The sequence below is a fragment of the Gopherus flavomarginatus genome, chromosome 9, assembly GCF_025201925.1.
Source record: "Gopherus flavomarginatus isolate rGopFla2 chromosome 9, rGopFla2.mat.asm, whole genome shotgun sequence".
NCBI classification, from domain to species: Eukaryota; Metazoa; Chordata; order Testudines; family Testudinidae; genus Gopherus; species Gopherus flavomarginatus.
In genome coordinates, this window is record NC_066625.1 from 91,297,617 (window position 1) to 91,320,109 (window position 22,493).

The 22,493-nt window shown below is 41.8% G+C and overlaps 1 protein-coding gene across 2 annotated transcripts; it reads right to left on the reverse strand.

Moving 5' to 3' along the window:
* Window positions 1-766: 766 nt before the first annotated feature.
* WDR76 (WD repeat domain 76) lies at window positions 767-20,027 on the reverse strand. Of its 2 annotated transcripts, none has more exons than XM_050967337.1 (13): window positions 19,915-20,027; window positions 18,541-18,951; window positions 16,308-16,400; window positions 14,810-14,865; window positions 12,752-12,878; window positions 11,590-11,691; window positions 11,437-11,480; window positions 11,205-11,358; window positions 7,208-7,363; window positions 5,447-5,664; window positions 4,601-4,753; window positions 2,254-2,307; window positions 767-1,103 (listed from the first exon to the last, which is right to left on the reverse strand). In XM_050967337.1, the coding sequence occupies exons 1-13, from the start codon at window positions 19,984-19,986 to the stop codon at window positions 848-850; spliced, it is 1,896 nt and encodes a 631-aa protein (XP_050823294.1). In that variant the 5' UTR covers window positions 19,987-20,027; the 3' UTR covers window positions 767-847. The 2 variants fall into 2 exon arrangements, with proteins under 2 accessions (XP_050823294.1, XP_050823295.1); XM_050967338.1 differs by lacking the exon at window positions 19,915-20,027 and adding an exon at window positions 19,201-19,218.
* Window positions 20,028-22,493: the final 2,466 nt, after the last annotated feature.

Genomic DNA, 22,493 nt, shown 5'->3' on the forward strand with positions numbered 1-22,493 from the left:
CCATCCTCTCTGTATTTAGGCCGTTGTGTCCGAGCTCAGTTGCAGAAAGTGAACTTTCTGGGGCATGGACTGTTGTCTGTGTTACAGATGTACAGTGCTTCCAACAATGGGACCTTAATCCCTGAGACAAGTTTGAAGGTGCTACCAGAACAGCAAACGCACACAGTGACCCCCAGCTCTACATCTCTCAACATTATCTGTGAAATTTCATCAAAGTGCTGTTTACTTCCATCTCCAAATATCAGTGAAGAGGTTAAATAAAATTACAGTTCACACCTAATGCAGCATCCTAAAACAACTGATCAACTCAATGTATTGCTATTTATTATCATCTTCTTTACCCAATTCTCAGAGCACCTGACAACACTGATTTACACACACTAATATTAAACAATTCTGGGAGTAATATTTCATGGCCCAGTGTCAGACATTTTACTAAACTAATATGTTTGATTGAAAACACAGACTATGTTGTATAGTAAGCTTAAGGTAAACTTCAGGAAAGCCACAATCATGATGTATTACATCAAAAGAGCAAGTTGAGGACCAGTCTAGAAAAGGTCTAATGTTAAAACTATATGTGATAAATATTTGTTAAAGGTCATACTTAAAATGGCTTTACGAAATAGGACTTTTTATTATGGATGCAGCTTTTCCTGTACTTGAATACACACAACTCACCATAGGTTGATGTGGTAGGACAGCTACAGATTTAATATTTGGAACTTCAAAAAAAAAAATACAGAATGTTTCCAAAATAATAAAATGTAATTTAAAACCTTTTAATGCATATTTTTGTCCTGAGAAACAAACATACTTTATGTAGAAAAACAATTCAGCAAACTTTTCAATCCTTAAAAACATGGAGACGACCACTGGAATTACCACCCACTAAGATATTCTTTGTAGGGTGCACGGCATTGATGGAACAAACAGAGCCAAGGTAATCTACGTTATAAAAAGAGTGCAACCGTTCACCAGTATCCTGGAAGATTTCTATTTGCCTTGGGCGTGCCATACTGCCAACCACAAAACAGTCTTCCTGTTTAGGATCCCATATTGCTCTGAACCTAGTTAACCACCGTCCTGTGTTATTGTTATGTCTATTCAGAAAAATGAAAGAGAAAACATGAAAATCAAACACTGAATTTAGTAAGTTGCATATTTAAATACTGCCATTTCAAGTGCTCTTGTTTAGAGCATCCATTAGCCACACATCTATCATCACATTCAACTCGTTTGAGGTTGGTACTTTTCAGAACCATTCAACATTACTCCTCAACAGATCAGAGCAGAAGCATACCTTAATGATAAGATCCACCCCTTTCCTCTCACCAGGCCTTCTAGAGGAAGGGACTGTAAGAGGACAAAAAGGAGGACTACAGGCAAGAAAAATATAGCAAGAGATCCTCTGACATAAGCAGCAACTATTTGTAAAAGGTACTCAAAGCTCTGGGATGGTCTTTTGATACAAATCCAGGGGAAAACCATTAAACCCTTTTAAAAAATGCAAATTTTTAAATTTTCAGGCCAGCCATACCTAATACCAGCCCCTCGGTGACCCCAGAGGAGGCAACAACTGATTTGATGGAGGGAGTCCAGCCTTTATAGTTCAAAGAAAGGATGTGCAAGCTTTAGGCCTGGGCAAAGCGGGAATGAAGAAAAGGGAGTAAGGAAAAGATAGATATCTCCACTTATAAGCAGTGCCCTTTACTATCAAAATGTTTTGCTTTGAGGATCTTGTTCAACTGCAAAATATCTTTAGAATTACAAAATATATAAAAAAACATCAATGAGAGCACACCCTGAAACATGAGGAAACTTTTCAAAAGCACAGGGACATAACAGGCTTTAATACTTTAGTTACACAAAAAGATATTAAAAGCCTCCTCACCAATCTACTGGACTCAACTTTTGGCTGTATCCAAGCTGTGCCTGGAGCACGGTGGCTATACACAACCCTGATCCTAAGTTTAGCTGAGGACCAAAGCTAGTCCTCCATCTAATAAAGTACAGCGTCAGGGCTGCTCTCAATTATGCAGCTGCCTAGGACACCAATAACTGTTCTAGCAGCTGGAGAATCACCAGGTTTAGGCAAGCCCCAGCCATGCCTGCTTTTCAGAGTACAAGCCACTAGGACAGCTCTCTGCTACCTGGCAGCTCTCTCCGCCAAGTGGTTATGCTAGCTTTACAGCAACTCAAAGCAGCCACAATCCTTTAGTCAGATCCTTAGCACTGGTATATGTAACTTACCTGACAGCAGTGAGAACAGGAATCGTAGATGATAAAGAGCTGGTATCATAGACTCTGTGAAGTAAAGCAAATCATCAAAAATAATATATATATATACACACACACACACACAAAACTGAAAACAAGACTTACCTGTAAAATGCTTAAGTACAGAGTCAGGAAACAGACAATATAAGTTTTGGAATACAGTAATCGGTTCTGCACTTGTGAAATCCAATTCAGGGACAGGTGTTAAAAGTCCTGATTCCATTAACAGATAAGCCTTCTAAAGCAAGTGTTTGTCTTTTTGAACAGAGTTACTTTAGTTTGTTACCTTACAACGCTGGAGCGTAGCAGGGGCTGCAGAGGGCAATTTAAACAGGGAGAGCGGGAGGCAGAGATTTGCTCCTCCATCTGATCTTCCTCTTCCCCTCTCAGGTGCCCGTCACACCAGCAACCTAATGCCCTGGCCTATGAGCACCTATATCCAAGCCCCCCAAATCCGAGTGAGTGGCACTGAGACCTGGCATGTGGAGTCAGAGCACCACTCAAGGTTATCCCAGCCCCCCCCCCCCCCCCCCCCAAAAAAAAAAAAAAAGTTGACTGTAACATGAAGTCTTTAAATTATGATTAGAGGACTTCAGTAACTCAGCATCAAGTTAGGGGTCTATTACAGGGGTGGATGGCTGAGGTTCTGTGGTCTGCAGTGTGCAAGTCAGAGGCAAAGGATTCGTAACCTTTTTCTTTCTGAGCCCCCATCTCCAATATGCTATAAAAACTCCATGGCCAACCCTGCCACAACAACTGTTTTTCTGCATACCCAATAGATTAAAAGTCAGGACCAGCATTAGGGGATGGGTAGCCAGCAGGGCAACTTCCCCGGGGCCCCACACCACAGGGGGCCCTGCAAAGCTAAGTTGTTCAGGCTTCGGCTTCACAGCCTGGTAGTGGGGCTCAGGGCCCCGGGCTTCTGCCCCACATGGTGGGGCTTCAACTGTCTGCCTTGGGCTCCAGCAAATCTAATGCCACCCCTGCTTGGCGGACCCCCTGAAACTGCTCACAGCCCCCCTTGCCCCACAGGGGGTCCCAGACCCCTGGTTGAGAACTCCTAGACTAGATGATCATGATGGTCCCTTTTAACCTTAGTTTATGTAAGCGCTGGTGCCCGTTCCTGGCTCCAAAACCTATGGAGTAGAGGGTTACCCGAAGTAAAAAGCTCACACAGACCCCCACTACTACTATGCTCTTCTGAAAATATATCTGAAACATCTGAACTTCTATGTTTGTCTTGTTCGAACTGCAAAGATTACTACTGGGTTGGTTCCATATCACACCCTACTTTTTAAGGCTAGGTCTTTAAATATCTCTTGCGCATATGGAGCTGTAAAGATGTATTGCAAGTAATACACAAAGAGCTCATGTAGCTGCATTTTCTCCGATCCACACAGAATTAATATCTAAACACATACATGTAATTTATGAAGTAATCGCAACCATCCATTTTGAAAGATGATGATGTAAGCCCCAACACAGTTCAGTTACTGTCTGTTGTGCTGCAGCATTGCAAGTGGCTAAAAAGTCCAATTCTTGAGCAAAAGTTGTTGCCGTGAATAAAACAGGGGTAAAGTGCAAGGCCAGAAGATGAAGCCAGTGCGCTACTGCAACCTGAGGCCTGCTGTGCTTTCCTCTTTGCTCTCTTCACGGACTTCTCATCCACCTCTCTCTGACATGTCAGTTACAGTGGTATGATTATTGCACACATTCTTGAAAGAATACAATTTTGTTTTTAAACACACGCTGTTTTGGATAGGGTCTGATTTTTCAGCCTAGCCTTAACCAGGCCTCCTATTTTGTGCCTACTATTCTGTGATATAATTTAGGTTACTTAAACATTTAAGTACCCAAGTTGTGATGTAAATCAGATACTTAGATGTCCAGATTATTTAAATAATGATCAGAAAACTGACAGCATGAAAAGTGAGACTTTTTAAAAATACAGTCCAAGCTATGAATTCAGTCCTAATTATGTCATATGCTTTATCCACCTCCAGGCAACATATAAAAACACCAGCTGTTTTGTAAGACTTTCAGCAGCAACACTGAAGAAATTCAGAATCGCAGCACTTGTAACTGCTATACATGGACTCATTAACCAGTTTTTTTAAAAAGGCTAGTCTTGTCTCTGTGTCTATTTATGGTCACAGTTGTAGGTTCTAAAGAGAAATGAGGGCAAAAATGTAAGCAAAGAAATCATTTGTTATAAAAAAATTTAAGAAATTCTACTTAAAAATGTCAAGAAAAAGCTATCAAGAACAAATATTAGGCAGTGAACTGTACTTCTGTATTATCTTCCTTCCCATACCCTTACCTCAACGTATCATCAGCACATGTTGTCACCACTCTGTTGCCAGTAATAGGTGAGAAATACGCAGAAGCAACACTCTTTGTGTGTCCACTGAGAAAGCTTATGGGCTTGTTTCCATTAGATTTCAGGTATCGTGTATCAAAAATGCAAACATTCCTGCAAGACACACACACCATGCAATGTTATGACAGGTTTCAGTATGGAACGTGTAGTTACATAACTACTATAAAGTGAAGCAAATGCATAATCTTTAAAATTTAAATTTTCAGTTTCTACTTTCATGGAAGTGGAGGAACAGAGTGCACTAGCTGCACCTTAAAAAACCTAAGTACAATAGTAATTGCCTTTTAACAGCTAGAATTTGTAGTATGTCCTGCCCTATACCACTCACAAGGCAACAGTAATGACAAATGTCAATTCCTTCATAAGCCATTACCAAAAGCTTTTATTTTCCCCGAGGATCACTAAAAAAAATGATGCTACTCATTTCTGAAGTGGCACCATCCATGAAAATGGCAACTGCGGGTGTGCTAGTACTTTTAATCCTCTTTTCCCAAAAACAAAATGTCCCATAAAGTCCTTTTCTTACTCCCAACATCAAAATATTACGGAAAGCCAAATTATATCAGATTTTAAGTTTCTTTGTAGAACATTTTCCTAAATGATCAGAAAAACCTTGAATATACATATTTAGGCTAAAAAACTAACTTCCATATTATAAATATCAGTAGATGATCGCTCTCCCCAACCCAATGCCATTTACAGCCGATTCCCAATGCCTTCCTGTGAAACCACTGCACAGAGCTCTTAAAGCACACAAATCACTCTCATACATTTTGAAGTACATACACTGCACCAGCGGCAATGAAATACTGTCTGTTCACTGGATGAACATGGACAGTTCTTGTTATCTTTGAATTAATGTTTGCAGTAAGTTCAGAAGTTGTTCCTGGTGTCCGTCTGTCCACAACAGCCACGTCACCATCCCACTGTCCTACCACCAACGTGGAGGCATTGTCTGCCAAGAAGTCAAAGGAAGAAAAGCGGTTTTCTTCACTTCTGTACACCTAAGTATGGAACAGAACAGGAGCTTATGTAAGGCAAGATGTAATTGGTTAAAAATAAAATCAGACTAATCAACTAGTTTCATATTGATACTTCACAGCTATTGAAGTATACAATAGCTATAGTTAAAGCAGATTAATTCTATTTCCTTTCACACTGAATTATACTAGTAACATTAATTAAAACAACAGCAGTGACCTATTTAAGTAGCTTTTTCATGAGACCACGTGGAATACAGGAAGTGTACAAAATATCCTACATAGAAACAATAGACTGAACACAATGCAAAGTATGGCAAATACCATGTACTTCAAATCCTATATTTATATCTCCCACATAAGGTCTTGTCATCACACTATTTCCACAAGCAAAGGAAAGACTCACCAAGCAAATCTCAGTTGGGTACTGAAGTGGGTAGTATTGGCTCTGTCCCCACCCCAATCCCAGGGAAGCACCTCATTAGGTGCACCAAGAAGGATCAGGCTCCATGGAATTTGAGGAACAAACTCGGAATGAGGAGAAGCCTTTGTCCATGCCAGTCTCCCATCATAGTGGCAATTATCCACAGTTAAGGTAGTGGTACTTTAAGCAACATTAATTTAAAACTTCATTACTATGCCCTCCAGGGGAACCTGGCCACTAGCAGCACTCCTCTTGTAGATGCCATGCGACCATGAGAAGCCAGGACCAGGCAAACAGGATAGAACAGGGGTTCTCAAACTGGGGGTCGAGACCCCTCAGGAGTTGCGAGGTCATTACATGGGGTTTGCAAGCTCTCAACCTCCACCCCAAACCGCGCTTGCCTCCAGCATTTATAATGGTGTTAAATATATTAAACAATGTATTTAATTTATTAGGGGAGTTGCACTCAGAGGCTTGCAATGTGAAAGGGGTCGCCAGTAAAAAAGTTTGAGACCCACTAGGATAAAAGAATTGCAAATCTCTTCCCAAGATCCACAAAGATAGGATGTATGTGCCACTTGGCCCCTTTGTGGAGCTCCAAGCAGTTGTCTGGGAAAAAGGGTGAGAACAATTAAGCTAACAAGTTTTACATTCATCATGATTGATATTTTCAGAGCTCCTCTAAAGAAAAACTGTCAATTTGCTGCTTTAAAATATACTCTCTTAAAAAAAAAAAATTGAAGAGATTTGCTGGGTTAAATAAAGAGTCACATGGATGCAGAGGATCTCATTTTAACATGAAATAGATTTCCTTACTGAGAATAAACTTAAAGAAGGTGTCCCTGTCATGTTATGAGGACGTTCTCTTAAAATATTGCAGTCAAATCAAAAACAAGGCAAATTTTCCAGATACTTGAATGGCTATGCGGTTTCCAATTTATTTATTTTTTGGCTGTATTTTTATGAAAAAGTTTTTTATGGTTATTTTATGTAGCCTTATGAGGGAATAGTGGTAAACTTTCCAGCAACTCAAGGAGCTAACAAATTATTTTTTGTATTAAGTGGTTGAATATATTTCATAGCTATAAATATTGATAGATTCATAAGGAGACTTATGCATAATGGAAGTGCATGAACATTCACCTCTTCGAAGACAGCTCTGGTAACATCGCCACATCGTACTGTTCCATCATGGCTCAGGGACAGCAGATGAACAGGATTAAATGGAGAAAAATACATGCAGCTTACTGGTTGAGTATGTGGTATAAAGACATACACTCCATCTTCAGATTTACAGTTCTGAAAATAAAAAGATTTAATGAACAGAATGTTAAATTAACCATGTTATTTCTACTTTTACATTTATTGCTCTTTCAAAAAGTTACTTGTCTCAATTCTGTATCACAACTAATATTGATTTGCTTTCTCCTACTCTTTTCTGAATGATGGCATATAGCAACAAATCCATGCTGCTAGGTAAACTAATTGAACAAGGCTGCTTCCAGCACTCCAAATTGTAAATTTTGCCCTATCTGAGCCTCTCTGAGGCAAGTCTTTGGAGCCCTTGCTCAGGCTAAACTGCCACTGATGTCAATGAGTTCTGCCTGAGGGCACAGTGCATTATTTTACTCATGATTTACAGTTCAACATACTACTGACAGGCCCAAGCTTTGTTTCCCCTCATCCTTTTCATCACTGTACAACTGGCTTAGTTACATGTGCGAGACATTTACTGTCAATTTCATAGTTACTGTACATCCCAGAGAGTAAGAGCTGCAACTTCTGCTAGAACTTAAGTTCTATCTCATCGGATTGTTTTTATTGCTAGACTTGGTTTACATTCAATTTGGGAATTAAAAACTGAACAGTAAAACTTTCCTATATCTTATCTTCTAATAATGCTAATACCACTAGAGCATCCAACCAAAATTTAAAATACAGTCAAATGCTTCTTTTTTGGTTCTAGTACCATCTTCCTTCTGTGGATGTTATTCTTTGCCCCAAAACTGGGCTAACCTCAGTAAACCTAGACTGAATTCAGAGAAAGCCAAGACAGCTATTGCATCTTAATTAGTAACGCAAGCTTCTCTTGTGGACGAGCTTTCCTGAGGAGGTTAAAGTATCATTTGCTTTTCCTTTATCATTAGTCATTTGGAGTAAGAGGGTGAGTAGGTCCTATTGCCCATGCACATTATGAGAATTCTAATATACACAACTGTATGGGGTAATGTGATAATTTCTGCCTGATTCCACCAGAGAAAGGAGATTCCAGGCTTACGGCAAAAGCATTTGTTTTTTGTTCTGTTGATCTGCAATATCATACGACCATAGAAATGTAGGTCTGGAAGGGGCCTCAAGCAGTCATCTAGTCCATTTCCCCATGCTAAGGCAAGAGCAAATATCTCTCGACCATCCCTGACAAGTCTCTGTCTAACTTGTTCTTAAATACCTCCAAGAACGGGGATTCTATAACCACCTTGTTCCTGTGCTTAACTATCACAGTTAGAAAGTTCTGCCCTAAGATCCAAACTAAATCTCCCTTACTGCAAACTAAACTTGTCTTATCCTTGATGGATACAGAACTCAGATATAGAGAACAATTACATTAGGTCATTAAGACCAAGGCAGATTGTGAAGAACTTCAAAAAGATCTCAAAAAAACTAAGTGATTGGGCAACAAAATGGCAAATGAAATTTAATGTGGATAAATGTAAAGTAATGCACATTGGAAAAAATAATCCCAACAATACATACAATATGATGGGGGCTAATTTAGCTACAACGAGTCAGGAAAAAGATATTGGCATCATCATGGATAGTTCTCTGAAGATGTCCATGCAGTGCGCAGAGGCGGTCAAAAAAGCAAACAGGATGTTAGGAATCATTAAAAAGGGGATATAGAATAAGACTCAGAATATATTATTGCCCTTATATAAATCCATGGTATGCCCACATCTCGAATACTGTGTACAGATGTGGTCTCCTCACCTCAAAAAAGATATTCTAGCACTAGAAAAGGTTCAGAAAAGGGCAACTAAAATGATTAGGGGTTTGGAGAGGGTCCCATACGAGGAAAGATTAAAGAGGCTAGGACTCTTCAGCTTGGAAAAGAGGAGACTAAGGGGGGATATGATAGAGGTATATAAAATCATGAGTGATGTGGAGAAAGTGGATAAAGAGAAGTTATTTACTTATTCTCATAATACAAGAACTAGGGGTCACCAAATGAAATGAATAGGCAGCAGGTTTAAAACAAATAAAATGAAGTTCTTCACACAGTGCACAGTCAACTTGTAGAACTCCTTACCTGAGGAGGTTGTGAAGGCTGGGAGTATAACAATGTTTAAAAGGGAACTGGATAAATTCATGGTGGCTAAGTGCATAAATGGCTATTAGCCAGGAAGGGTAAAGAATGGTGTCCCTAGCCTCTGTTCATCAGAGGATGGAGATGGATGGCAGGAGAGAGATCACTTGATCATTGCCTGTTTGCTTCACTCCCTCTGGGGCACCTGGCATCGGCCACTGTCGGCAGACAGATACTGGGCTAGATGGACCTCTGGTCTGACCTGATACGACTGTTCTTATGTCATTTTTAGAGGTGGAGGGGGGCAATGACCAAAGGCGCCAATCAAGAATGTGACCACATTGTGCAGGGTGCTATACAAGCATATATAAAGATATAGCCTCTGCTCTTAGAATTGTTAATTGGTCTTACATTCTAACAAACAATAGAGGAAAAGCATAATGGAAATAGGTACCTAAGAGATCAACAATCTTGTGGGTCCCACATTACTTTAGTACATGATCACTTCATAATCTTTAATATTTTTATCCTCATAACATCCCTGTCAGGTAGGGGAGTACTATTATTCCCATTCTCATTTTACTATTATTCTGAGGCACAGAGAGGCTAAAGAGTAAAGCCAAAGGGGATTTTGCCACTGACTTCAATGGAGGTAGGATTTCACCCTAAATGCATTGCCTGGAGTCACAAAGGGTGCCTCTATGGCAAAGGTTGGAACCAGACCTGGGACAACTGGAATCAGAACCACTGGATCCTACTTCGCTTCATCATGTAATAACTGGTTGGCACAACTTGACAGCTCTAAATTATGAAGATTTTTTAAACCTACACACAGCTGGTATTATCATCTTTGAGTGTCTTAATCTAGCTAACATTAGTTGACTGATTTCTTGGAGGCATAAAGGCAGAATTGGATCATGAGGAGGGTTATTAAGATAGCACCTTTACACACTAAGTCAGAGAGGGTGGCTTTCATGTATAAGGGACAGCAGGAAAGGAAGAGCGAACAGCTGCAGAAGAGAGAAGTGGGCTTTTAAGATGGGCATCTATGGCAGAATAGAAAGGATGGTGACACAATAGAAAATATTTGCAAAAAAGTAGTAAAAGGCAGAACTGTAAAAGATCTTAAAGATGAGGACAAGAAGCTGGAATATAATGCATTAGAAAACATGGAGCAAGAGTAGACAGAGAGAGAGCTGGCACATTCAGAACAGTGGATAAGGAAAATTACAGTAGCAGCTTCATTCTGTATCAACCTGAGTGAGCTGACGGGGGTGTCAGGGAGGCCAGAGTGAAAGAAGCTACAATAATCAAGTCACAAGAGAAGGACATGGACAAGAACTTTGACTGTAGGAATAACTAAGACAATTTGATTTCAGAGTCAAGGTGATATGAAAAATAGTAGTTTTGATATGCTAACAAATATTCAATAATTTTCTACAATGTGAGAGAAAGGTCAGTGAGGTGATACCTTTTATTGGATCAACTTCTGTTGATGAGAGGAGAGAGACAACGTAGCATAAATAAATGCAAGTGAGTGTGTGATGGCATAACAATTGTATTTACACTAGTTGAGATGACATGATTCCCTCATTGCCATCATCCCAATCTCATGCATATAAAAATTGTATTGCCTACCCCCACAAAACAATATTGTCTCACAGATGTTACCACCTTAGAACTGGAGCCTCGATTCAGTAATTGCCTACTAATCAGATTTACTAAAATCATTCTCACCAGTTATCTGACTCCCCTCCCCCCCAATAAGATTACCAATAGATGAATCCTAAACACAACTCTCTCCTCCCCCAAAGAGATATCACGCAAGCAATTTACCAAATCCCAAAGACCAATCTGTCCAGACTTGTCTCCAGCTGCCACCAAGGTCCTGTTTTCAGAAGGATGGATAGCCACAGAATATATTCTATTTTTGACAACTTTTGTAACAGCATCTTCACTCAGGATCATATGACTCAGACTGGCTTTGTATCTAAGCAACATCATAAAATTGTTAGATATTTCCCCCCAAAAAGTTAAAATTGACAGAAATAAATTGTTTATAGATTACCTTTCTAAGTTACATATGTGTTTTTCAGTATCATTAGGGTTTATCTTCATTGTAAGACAGAAAAAAAAAGTACAAGTTAAATTTGGGCACAAATTTACAGGTAAAGTTATTATGAGCTCAGGCTAAACGCACCAAAAAAATTATGACGGATACCTGACTTATCTTTGTCCATGTATCCAGAAACGCATCCGTTAATTCACTATTCTTATTCTGATTTGCAGGTACCATTGGAAGAGGTCCAGGTGGCAACTGAGGCTATTTAAAGGGCAGAAACAATGTTAAATACCTTGTGCATCTTTTACAGCTTCCCAACCAGTTCATTCAACTAGAAAAATTAATAAGCAAAGGGAGCTACTTAGCAATTATATATGCCACAAACATAAATCTATCCTTTCACAATATTAAAATGTGCACAAAAAGAAATTCATATCAAAATACATCTTATTCCAGGAGAGAAGGGCGGGAAATAGTAAATACAAGTGTGTAAACAAGTGGCCTCCTATACCCTTTCCTTTTCTCCCGACTCTGAGAAGCACTATTTCCAACAACTATATTGCAGAAGTTTAGCATTATTTCCATAGTAATTACAGAAAACCTAAATTATCAGCTCACACAGGAATATAATTTTACATGTTGCTGTATAACTTCCTCAAATAAGGCAGTACATGTCTCAGGAAAAAATAAGCTAATGAAAAGTTAGATTCAAGATATGCTGAAAACACAAAAAACGAACAAGAAAAATGTGAATTAACGCAGCCGCAATTCTGAGTCTATGAACTACTGAACATACGTAACATTATAGAATCTTGACAGAATGTTACGCAGAAGTGGGAAAGTATTATTTCTTCAGCTTGAGCCTCAGAACATAGAATTAACTATTAAACACTCCACTTCTGCCATCAGATTTACCTTTCAATAGAACTTCTCCGAGCATGCTCTGTTGAGATCATTTTGAATAAAATTTACTTTGTTTCTGCACAACCCTAGATCACTTTCACAGGGCCATATTCTCCTGCTCTTGCTCTTGAGAAGCCCCACAGAAGCCAATGGAGCTTTTCATGGAACAAAGTACTACTCAACATGAATAAAGGTGGAAGAATCTGACCCATACTATTCACTGCATGCAAAACTTCTCAAGTATCTCCAGGTTATTGAATAAAACTTATTTAGCAATTAGGAATAAATATTATCACAATCAAAGCCATTCAGATTTATGACAAATTTCAATATCTCTAAATAAAAATTGAACATGTTTTCATAAAGCTGACAAATATGCACTGTACTGTATTTCCTCCTTTATCCTTCACCATCTTACATATTCATCAATTACTGGTTCTGGTTGTGCTGGAATTTCTGGCAATGGAACTCCTGATGGATCTACTCTTTGTAAGCGCATAGATCTTCGACGTACTGTCTCAGCTTCTGTCTTCTGGGGCTTAACTCTAGAGGAATGGAAATAGTCAAACAATATATATTCAAATAAGCAATGGGTTCCTAGGGTAAAGGAATCCAAAATTGGTTTGGATTTTTATTTCTAGAGCTCTGACCCAGACTAATATCACAAGTAATTTTGATTCAGTCTAGAAATGTGTTTTGATCACAGAATCACAGAAATGTAGGGCTGGAAGGCACCCCCTCAAGAGGTCATCTAGTCCATGCCCATGTGCTGAGACAGGACCAAATATACTTACGCCATCCCTGACAGTTGTTTGCCTACAAAAGAATTACTACACCACATTATGTTTTCAGTCTATGTTGTCTAGGAACGTTTACCTTTACTACACTTTTGGTTTTCAGTTATAATCTATCCTCTCGCTGTTCTCCTCTCTCCCCAACTCTAGGTATTTATTCAGTGGCAAACAACTAAGTTAACACAGAGTTAAAGCGGGATGGTGGTATGTCATCCTCTGGCAGAACAGTGAGTGGAGCAAAACCCAAAACTTCTGAAATCAGGAAATGCAAAGTTAAGGTTACCCATGCAAGCTTAACTCTGACCTCTTTCAGCAATGCCCTAATACACCCCCCATTAACACATACGCCTTTACTTTGCCAACCCCCCAGTTGCTGAAATGTACATGTTGAATCTCTCTCTCTCCAGGGCTCCGTTCCACCCACTAGTCTTCCTTTATAGAATCTTCCATACTGTATTTTATTTTCTTCTTATTCCTCTGCCCTGTAGCTTGTTTTCCTGTTTTTACTTAATGCCTGTGTTACTACACCTGTTATACCTATACCTAATGTTCCCTTTTATCCTTTTTAAAATTTTTCCTCTCCAGCTCCCCTTCCCTTTGTTCCATTATCTGACTGATTTTTTTCTTCTTAGCCATCAAGCTAGCTACAATACCAGATGACTTCTCGAGGTCCCTTCCAGCCTAAAATTTTACGATTCTATAAGAACAAGTTGCTCTTGAAATCTCACTGAAAATACAATAGCTACTTTCATGATATTTTGACCAGAAAGACATTCATACTACCATTATTTCTCCTTTTTTTAAAAAAAAAAAGAGATGATACACAGAAATACACTGAGTGAAAACCTACCAATGGAGAAATGACATGGACAGTTTAAGGTAATTGGTGGTCTAGATCAGAGGTTCTCACGACAAATGTTTTTGGTGGCCTCGCTTGCTAGTGACCGCTGTTACAATTTTATCTAAAATTTCTAATTAAGTTTATGAAAGACAGAAATAAATATGCACATATATATGTCCAAATCATTCCAATTTATTTATGTTAAGATTTTTTTGCAGACTCAATAAAAATAATGTACACCTGTTGCTATAGTTTACTGGAACTAAACGGAACAGAAACACAAATAAGGTGCTTTGCACGTTCTTGTTTATTGTGTGTTTTGGGTTGCTTTTTTAAAAGACTTGCTAGCTAGTAAGTCTGCTGCTGTGAAAAATGGTATTAACAAACATACAAATATCACTTTTCACAGCGGAAGACTTACTCAGCCCTGGAATGCCCTGGGACAAATTAAGCCCCGGACAGGGAGGTGGGTATGGTTGCAGTGGGGGTCAGAGACAATGGGAAGAATGGATGAGGGAGGGCAGGGGAGAAATGGATGGGACTCCAGGGAAGGTGGGGAACTCACTAGCAGCCTGCTCCTCAAGCATTTGTCTCTCCAGAAGGGGGCAGGATCCAATCTCTGCTGGCAGCCTCAGGGCAGGGGCCACTGCTTTGGCCCATCCCCCATCACAGTCCAGGAGGCTGTGGTGGCAAGACAAGCCCCTGGTGGCCACATGCGGCCACGGTGGCTACATTTGAGAACAGCAGATCCAAATTTAAATATGTACTCCATACATATATAATGACAAAAGTAGAATTAGCAAAAAAAAATTGATGCATATCTCAGATATGGTTATTTTACCTTTTGATTCCATGAGATTGTCCTTTGGTTGCCATTTTGCGAAGTCTTGCAGCTGACTTTAAAGAAATGTAAGAAATATAGTCAGATGAACAAGTGGGTTTTTGGAATATTTTTGTGCAATGCAATTAACTAAAGGAAACTAATGATTATGGAGTGACTAAAAATTACAGTTTTCTGTGTATTCTCTCTCAATTATCTGATTTGTTCAGTTTATCAGTCAAATTTTCCTAACTTCCAATTCTACAAACTAAAGTAAATCCAAAACTCAAACTACAGTTTCTGCCTCTTGTTCTTTCAAGTTGTGTTACCCACTACCAAAAAAATTCACTGAAGAACATGGCTGGCACACAAGAACAGAATACAGTCCATCTTGCTATTCTATAGCTGTATTCATTTTGCAGTGATAAGAAAAACAAAATCCTAAAGAAGCAGCACCACAGAAAGTGACTTTGAACAGAAATCATACTTTAAAAGAGATGCCGATACATAAAAACTTATTAGATTTTTAATTTATGAATAAGATTCAGAAGAGTATTAGATATATAAAAGCTGTAATATCAGCAGTTTAACTCACTAAAATTATAATCACTATGGGACTTGAATTCATCATACAATTGCAGGGATAAAGACCAAACTGGGGGAACCTGAGTGCTTGTTTAGTGTTTTATTTCTTCAGACACATGGAACTTTAGAGTGGTTTGTGTGCACAGGTAGGAAGGAGTCCAATGTGCTACATGGGGGGAGGGGAGGGGCTTAAACTTGTCTCCGCTCTGCTGAGCTCTTCAGAGACATCTGGGCAGATTTTCTCAAGTCACTCCCTCCTCCCCCAACCACAGAGATTGAGTCTTGGTGATCATAAACCCTATTTCCTCCCAGCTAGAACTCTCTGTGCTTCTGCACCTTGGACTGAACAGTTCCAGCTCCAGCTTTTCTAGCTCTGTTGTGAGAAGAAACAGCAGAGACTGCTCAGAACCAGCCCTGGGCGAGCAAAGGAGTGGACTTTGAAGGAAGAAGCTTACTCCTTAATGCCAGAGTAGACCTATGAGAAAGAACAGTACACAGGAGAGAGAAGGAATCTGGAAAGGAGAGGAAGAGCAGGAGCCGCATCTGTAGATAACATTTAAAATGTCACTACTTTAATTTGTTGGATTACTTGCTCCAGTATGTAGCAGTGTAATACATTGCATTTATAATGCTTTCCATAATTTAAGTACTTTATAAGTATTAATGAATGAAATCTCACCTTCAAAAAAATAAATAAATAGAGCCCTGTCAAAAAGTATGCACAAAGCATAATCAGATCACTGTGGCAGATCACTGCAATATATAATTGCAAAGTCAGTTAAGTTTTTATGCCTTTCTCTGAAGCATTTGGTATAGGACAGTGTTAGAGGCATGTTTCATAACTAAGTGAACTATGAGTTAGTTTTGGTATGGCAATTTCTATTACATTTAGAGTGACTATTTTATTCTTACTCTAGGGAGAAATCATACAAACCTCAAGCAGCTTTAGAGAGGCAAAAAAATTAGCATTTTCTGTAATGTTCTTTAGTCTTTTTCTTTCGTAGGCTGACAGCTGTGAAGATCCATCCTGCAAAACAAATAAAAGCAATTACTCTGTAGGATAATGTTTAGGATATTACACAGAGTGCACAAAAAGGCCTGGACTCTTGAGAAAATAAAGCACTGTACAAAGTTGCATGGCTTTTTTTTTTTTTTTTAAAAGGTTCTAAGCTTTTCTTACAATAAATGTTACTTTATAGTGAGGAGTACCTGATGCTCCTCCATTTCCAAACAACTATTATAGTATGAATGAGGTCACTAAAAGCAAAAAGGCACAGAACACTAGAAAGCTGACAAACTAGTTAAAACAGAACTGGGAGGAAAAGGGGGAAGTGGCACATTACAGCATACTCCTAAATAGCAGCGCTTTAACAGAGCTCCCTCAGTGTGGCCAGAAAGTGTCCAGTCACAGACATGAATATCAATTTACATTTTGCCTTAATACAAAGAGAAGCTGTGGATTCTTTGTTTTACCCTACTGCAGACACATTCTCCCTGCCTCTCTCCCCCTTCCCCCCACCCCCAAAAAAAAGATGTACCACAACAGGAAAGGATAAAACAGACCAGCCCCAAAGACTGATATTTAAGGAATGGTGACTGAATTAAATTTCTTGAAGGCACATCTGCTGAGTTTTGAAGAAGATCTGAAGAAAAATGTGGGGGAAGTCAATATGGTAACTTTAGAAAACCTTTAATTGCACATATCGACAGAAGTCAAGATGGTTTTATATCAGGATAGGAGTGTTTTGCACACACAGCTTAGGCACACACTTATGAAGACAGAGCATTAAAGATTTGTGTCAAAGTGCTTTATGGATATTAAAATTATTTCAATAATATCTTTATTACATCGATAAACAAGAAATGAAAGCATGAAGCAATTACGCAACATTGAAAAATGTACAACAATACTGATATTAGGCTGTCTCATAATAGTTGCCTCTGGTACGTTTTATACAAAAATTGAGTCCTTCTTAGAACTAAAGGTAGCTAAATTCTTCATAAGAGTAGAATTATTCAGATATATATCTTTCCGTTATATTCATAAGCAAAATACTGGATGCAAATGTGTTATTTCTTGGTACCTTAGAGAAAAGGGCAAATGCAGTCAGGACCAGCGCCAGGGTTTCTCGCGCCCTAGGCGCACGGCCATTTTGCCGCCCCCTGCGCTGATCCTGCGGCTCCAGTGCAGCTGTCACAGGCGTTCCTGCGGGCGGTCCACCGGAGCCGCGGGAGCAGCCGATCCTCCACAGGGACGACTGCAGCAGCTCCACTGGAGCCGTGGACCAACGGACCCTCCGCAGGCGTGCCTGCGGCAGGTCAACCGGAGCCGCCTGCCGCTCCCCGACAAAATGCCACCCCCTCAATAATCCTGGCACCCTAGGCGATTGCCTAGGCTGCCTAAATGGTAGCGCCGGCCCTGAATGCAGTACATTCTGAAAATTATTATTTGGATTACCATTGCACTTAGGAGCCCTAATGATGGACCAAGAACCCATTGTGCTAAATCCTGTACAACTACAGAACAAAAAAGCAGACTCTGCCCGCAGAGCTTGCAATCTAAGTGTAAGAAAAGAGACAATAGATGGCTAGACAGACAGTAGAGCACATGGAAATGACAAGACAATACTGGTCAGTATGATAATAAAATAATTTTCTGATAAGAAAACTTTTAGGAACCAATCCTGAAACTGATACCACTCAGAAAGGTCCATGTGGAGTCAGTGGCAGGATCAAGACCTTAGGTTGGATTTTTGCTATCAGGATTGTTTAGGAACAACTGTTTGCAAGAAATGGTCTCTCATACATTACAGACTGTCAAGAATTGATTATGTTAACTAATATTTACCTACAGCCAACATGTATCATTAAGAAAAAGATCTAAGACAGAGGGCTATGTAAAAATGAATAACTGATCTTGAATAGTTAGAAAAATAAGACCACGTTTTTCATATCTTTAAAAAAATGAAGTAAAATAATTGTATTCCCTCTGCTATTTTCTAGGGAGCAAACAGTTCCCCATTTACAAAATCATCAATACTCGAAGTTTCAAAATGTGAAAGATGCCAAATAAGACAAATTGAGGGCGAGGCTAAGAATATACTGAGGAAGCTAAAAGCAAAAGAGAATATAGTCACACAAAAAAACAAAAACGTTTGGTTTCTTACCAGACAGACATCAGAATTACTTCCTTCACTGTCTGTATCCCAATTGTTTTCTGAATCATGATCAATTGTAATGGAGGTGTTTGTGGGTGACACCATGCTACTTTTATGATGAAGTGTAGACATACTGGGGATTACTCCTCGTGGACTGGAAGAAGCCTTATAGGATACATCTCTTATTTGGTGAGTTGTGGGATCATCATCGGATTTTTTGACTTTTGGTTCTCTTTCTGAAGGCCCTTCATTACTAGAAAACTTTTCTAGTAAGCGTTTCTGCAGCGGACGTTTGTTGCGTTTCTCTTCTTCCATGGATAACGGGGTGAGAAGAACTTTCACCTGTTTTCCGAACACTGCTCTTCGTTCAGCTTTTTCTGATACATAGTTCACACTGGGGTTTTCTTTAGGTGTGTGCTCCTACACAAATGACAGAGAGAAAAATATAAAGTATACTACACTAGAACTCAGCTCCTGTAACTTGTCTCCACGTAATGAGCAACAGGAACAAATCATTTGAAAACTAGTGTGTGTATCAACCAGCATGTAATTTTACAAACACTTCAGTGTTAACACAAAAAAAAAAAAATGCTGTTGCTGGGATTTTCTCATGCCTTATAGCTGAAGCCCAAAATGCGAAGCTTTCCTCCCAAAAGAACGGGCCCTTACCTAGCAATCTCTTGGTGTGTCCATGCTCACAGAGCACACAACACCAGCAGTTCCTTCTGATCTAATGGCAAGGTAGGTGCTGCCGGTGTAACGACACTTTGAGCAACCGGCAGAGAGAAAAAAAAAGCCGAGTGCTGCCAGCGGAGCGAAATACCGGGACAAACTGGTCCCGACCAAAGCTCGGTCGGTGTGCGGGCCAAGCCCCCAATACCGCACGTCCGGTCACCCCATGGCAAGGAAGTGCTCACAAACCACGAGCGAAAAGCACATCCCCCAAGGGCTCTCCCGGCCTGCGAGCCGGGCCGCGGGGCAGACCCGCACTCCGCCTCTGGCCCGGACCCGGCTCGCCCTCCCGCCGCCTCGCACCCCGCGCTGGGGCACGCCGGGCAGCGGCTGGCGAGCGGCAGGTGCCGGCTGCACAGAGAGACCTGCCCGCTCAGCCGCGGAGCCAGCGGGTCCCTGGGTGTCCGTGTTCCCCAGGGGCTCAGGCTCGGCGGTGCCCGGCGCTGTACAAAGGCTCCGGAGCCCCCAGGCGCGCCCGAAGGCGAGTGAGCGGCACCTGCCGAGGCCGGGCCCAGCCACGGCTGAGGGGGCTGCGGGGGAAGGGAGCGGGGAGGCGGCCACACACGCGGCGCCTGAGGCGGTCTGCGCTAGCGGCGGGGCTGGCGGACGAGGCGCCCCCGGGGCCGGTCTCCCCCGACCCAACCTCCTGACCTGCAGCCGCTGCCGGGCGAGCGGCGACAGCGGCTCCTCATCCCCGAGCGTCCCGGCCTCGGCCCGCGGCATCTCCCCGCTGCGGCGCCGCGCGGGCCCGGCCGGGGCGGGGCCTCCCCTTCCCGCTTATGCAAGGGGGAGGGGCGCGGTTACCTAACGGGGGGGGGGCGCGCGCCAAACGGGGGGCGGGGGTGCGCGCTCGGCCCCACCCAGCCGGGCGTCGCGCTTTGATGTGAGCGGCTGAGGTGTTGGCGCCGTAGTTTAGCCTAATGACACTTACCTCAGAAGCACCCCGGGGTGCCTGCAGAATGGGAGGGGGAAGGGCGGGCACCTCGGGCTGCGGCAGGACCCCGCGGGCGGGGGTTCGCATCCCGTAGAGCCACAGGGGTGGACGGGACCTCGGGCGGTAGCTAGACCCTGTGGCACGCGGGCTGAAGGCGGCACGCTCACTGCCCAGGTCCTGCTCACCAGTCCGGGGGGCTCTGCACTTTAATTTACTTTTGAATGACGCTTCTTATACCTTTTAAAAAACTTTTTTACTTTACATACAACAATAGTTCAGCTCTAGATTATAGCCTGATAGAAAGAGACCGTCTAAAAACGTTCCAGTGTATGACTGGCACACGAAACCTTAAATTAGAATCAATAAATGAAAACTCAGCACAGCACTTCTGAGAGGTTGCGGACCTCTGATCTAGTCCAACCCCCAGCTCAAAGCAGGACCAATCCCCCGTAAATCATCCCAGCCAGGCCTCTCTCAAGCCGGGCCTTACAAACCTCTAAGGAAGGAGATTCCACCGCCTCCCTAGGGAACCCATTCCAGTGCTTCACCACCCTCCTAGGGAAAAAGTTTTTCCTATTATCCAACCTAGACCTCCCCCAATGCAACTTGAGACCATTACTCCTTGTTCTGTCATCTGGTACCACTGAGAACAGTGCCAAATAGAGGGGAATAATCATGTCCCTCAATCTGGGGGCAATGCTCCTACCAATACAGCCTTCTTGGCAACAAGGGCACACTGCTGACTCATATCCAGCTTCTCATCCACTGTAACTCCTAGGTCCTTTTCTGCAGAACTGCTGCTTAGCCAGTTGGTTTCCAGCCTGTAGCAGTGCATGGGATTCTTCCTCCCTAACTGCAGAACTCTGCATTTGTCCTTGTTGAACCTCATCAGGTTTCTTTTGGCCCAATCCTCCAATTTGTCTAGGTCACTCTGGACCCTATCCCTCCCCTCCAGCATATCTACTTTCCCCCTCATTTTAGTGTCATCTGCAAACTTGCTGAAGGTGCAATTAATCCCATCATCCAGATCAGGGATGGCCAAGCTGTGGCTCCAGAGGCAGATGCGGCTCTTCAGAAGTTAAGATGCAGCAACCTGTACAAGTACTGACTGTGGGGCTGGAGCTACAGGCATCAATTTCCAGTGTGCCAGGGGTGCTCACTGCTCAACCCTTGGCTCTGCCACAGGTCCTGCCCCCACTCCACCTCTTCTCACTCGCTCCCCTGAGCCTGCCATGCCCTCGCTCTACCCCTCCAAGCCTCCTGCATGCCACAAAACAGTTGATTAGTTGGGTGCAGGGAGGGAGGGGGAGGCGCTGATAGGTGGGGTTGCCGGTGGGTGGGAGGAGCTGGGAGCAGAGTAGGGGAGCTGATGGGGGGCTGCTGACCTATTACTGTGGCTCTTTGGCAATGTACATTGGTAAATTCTGACTCCTTCTCAGGCTCAGATTGGCCACTCCGATCCAGATCATTAATAAAGATGAACAGAACCAGCCCTGGAACCAACCCTTGGGGCACTCCACCTGATACCACCTGCCAACTAAACATGGAACCATTGATCACTACCCGTTGAGCCCAACAATCTCACCAGCTTTCTATCCACTTCATAGTCCATCGTATACAGGGTTTAGTTTTGTTCAATAGCTCTCAGCACCCTCACTATCCAAATTGTTCCATGTGACTTCATGGAGCGAGCACCAGAAAGGCTGCATGCTTAGCAACAGGCCCAGGCACGCCTTAGCAGGAAGGCTGGTGGCAAGACCAGCTGAAGGAAAAATCCCAGGGTGGCCGCAGATCCCATGCAATGACTGATAGCATCATGAATACATCAGGCTGGAGTCACATTATAAAGGAACGTGCTTCTGCAAACACATCATCCTATGGTGATCAGTAATGATTAGACAGTAATGGTTTAATGAAGAAATAACAGGTAAAAGAATAATGAGATGAAATGTAATTAAGGGAAGTTTGTAATAGCTAATCAGACTAACATAGCATGGCAGGGTAGGGGTGAAAAGCACATTGCTTAGCTCATTTAAAACCTGCCTCTATACAGCTCTAGGAAATGTAGGAATTGAGTGAGCAGAGATCAGGTGAGATTTTCTTATCCTCAAAAGGTCACCAATGTGTTACTATGTTGCCAAATAAGAGTGGAGAGTAGGTAAACACACAAAACCTTTCCTGACAGAAGAGAAGACGCTCATTAGCTGGTATTATACAGAACACGGGACATTCATGCGTTAGTCCCAGAGTATATGAACTAGATCTTCTCCTGGCAGTAGAGGAAGGTAAAATGTCT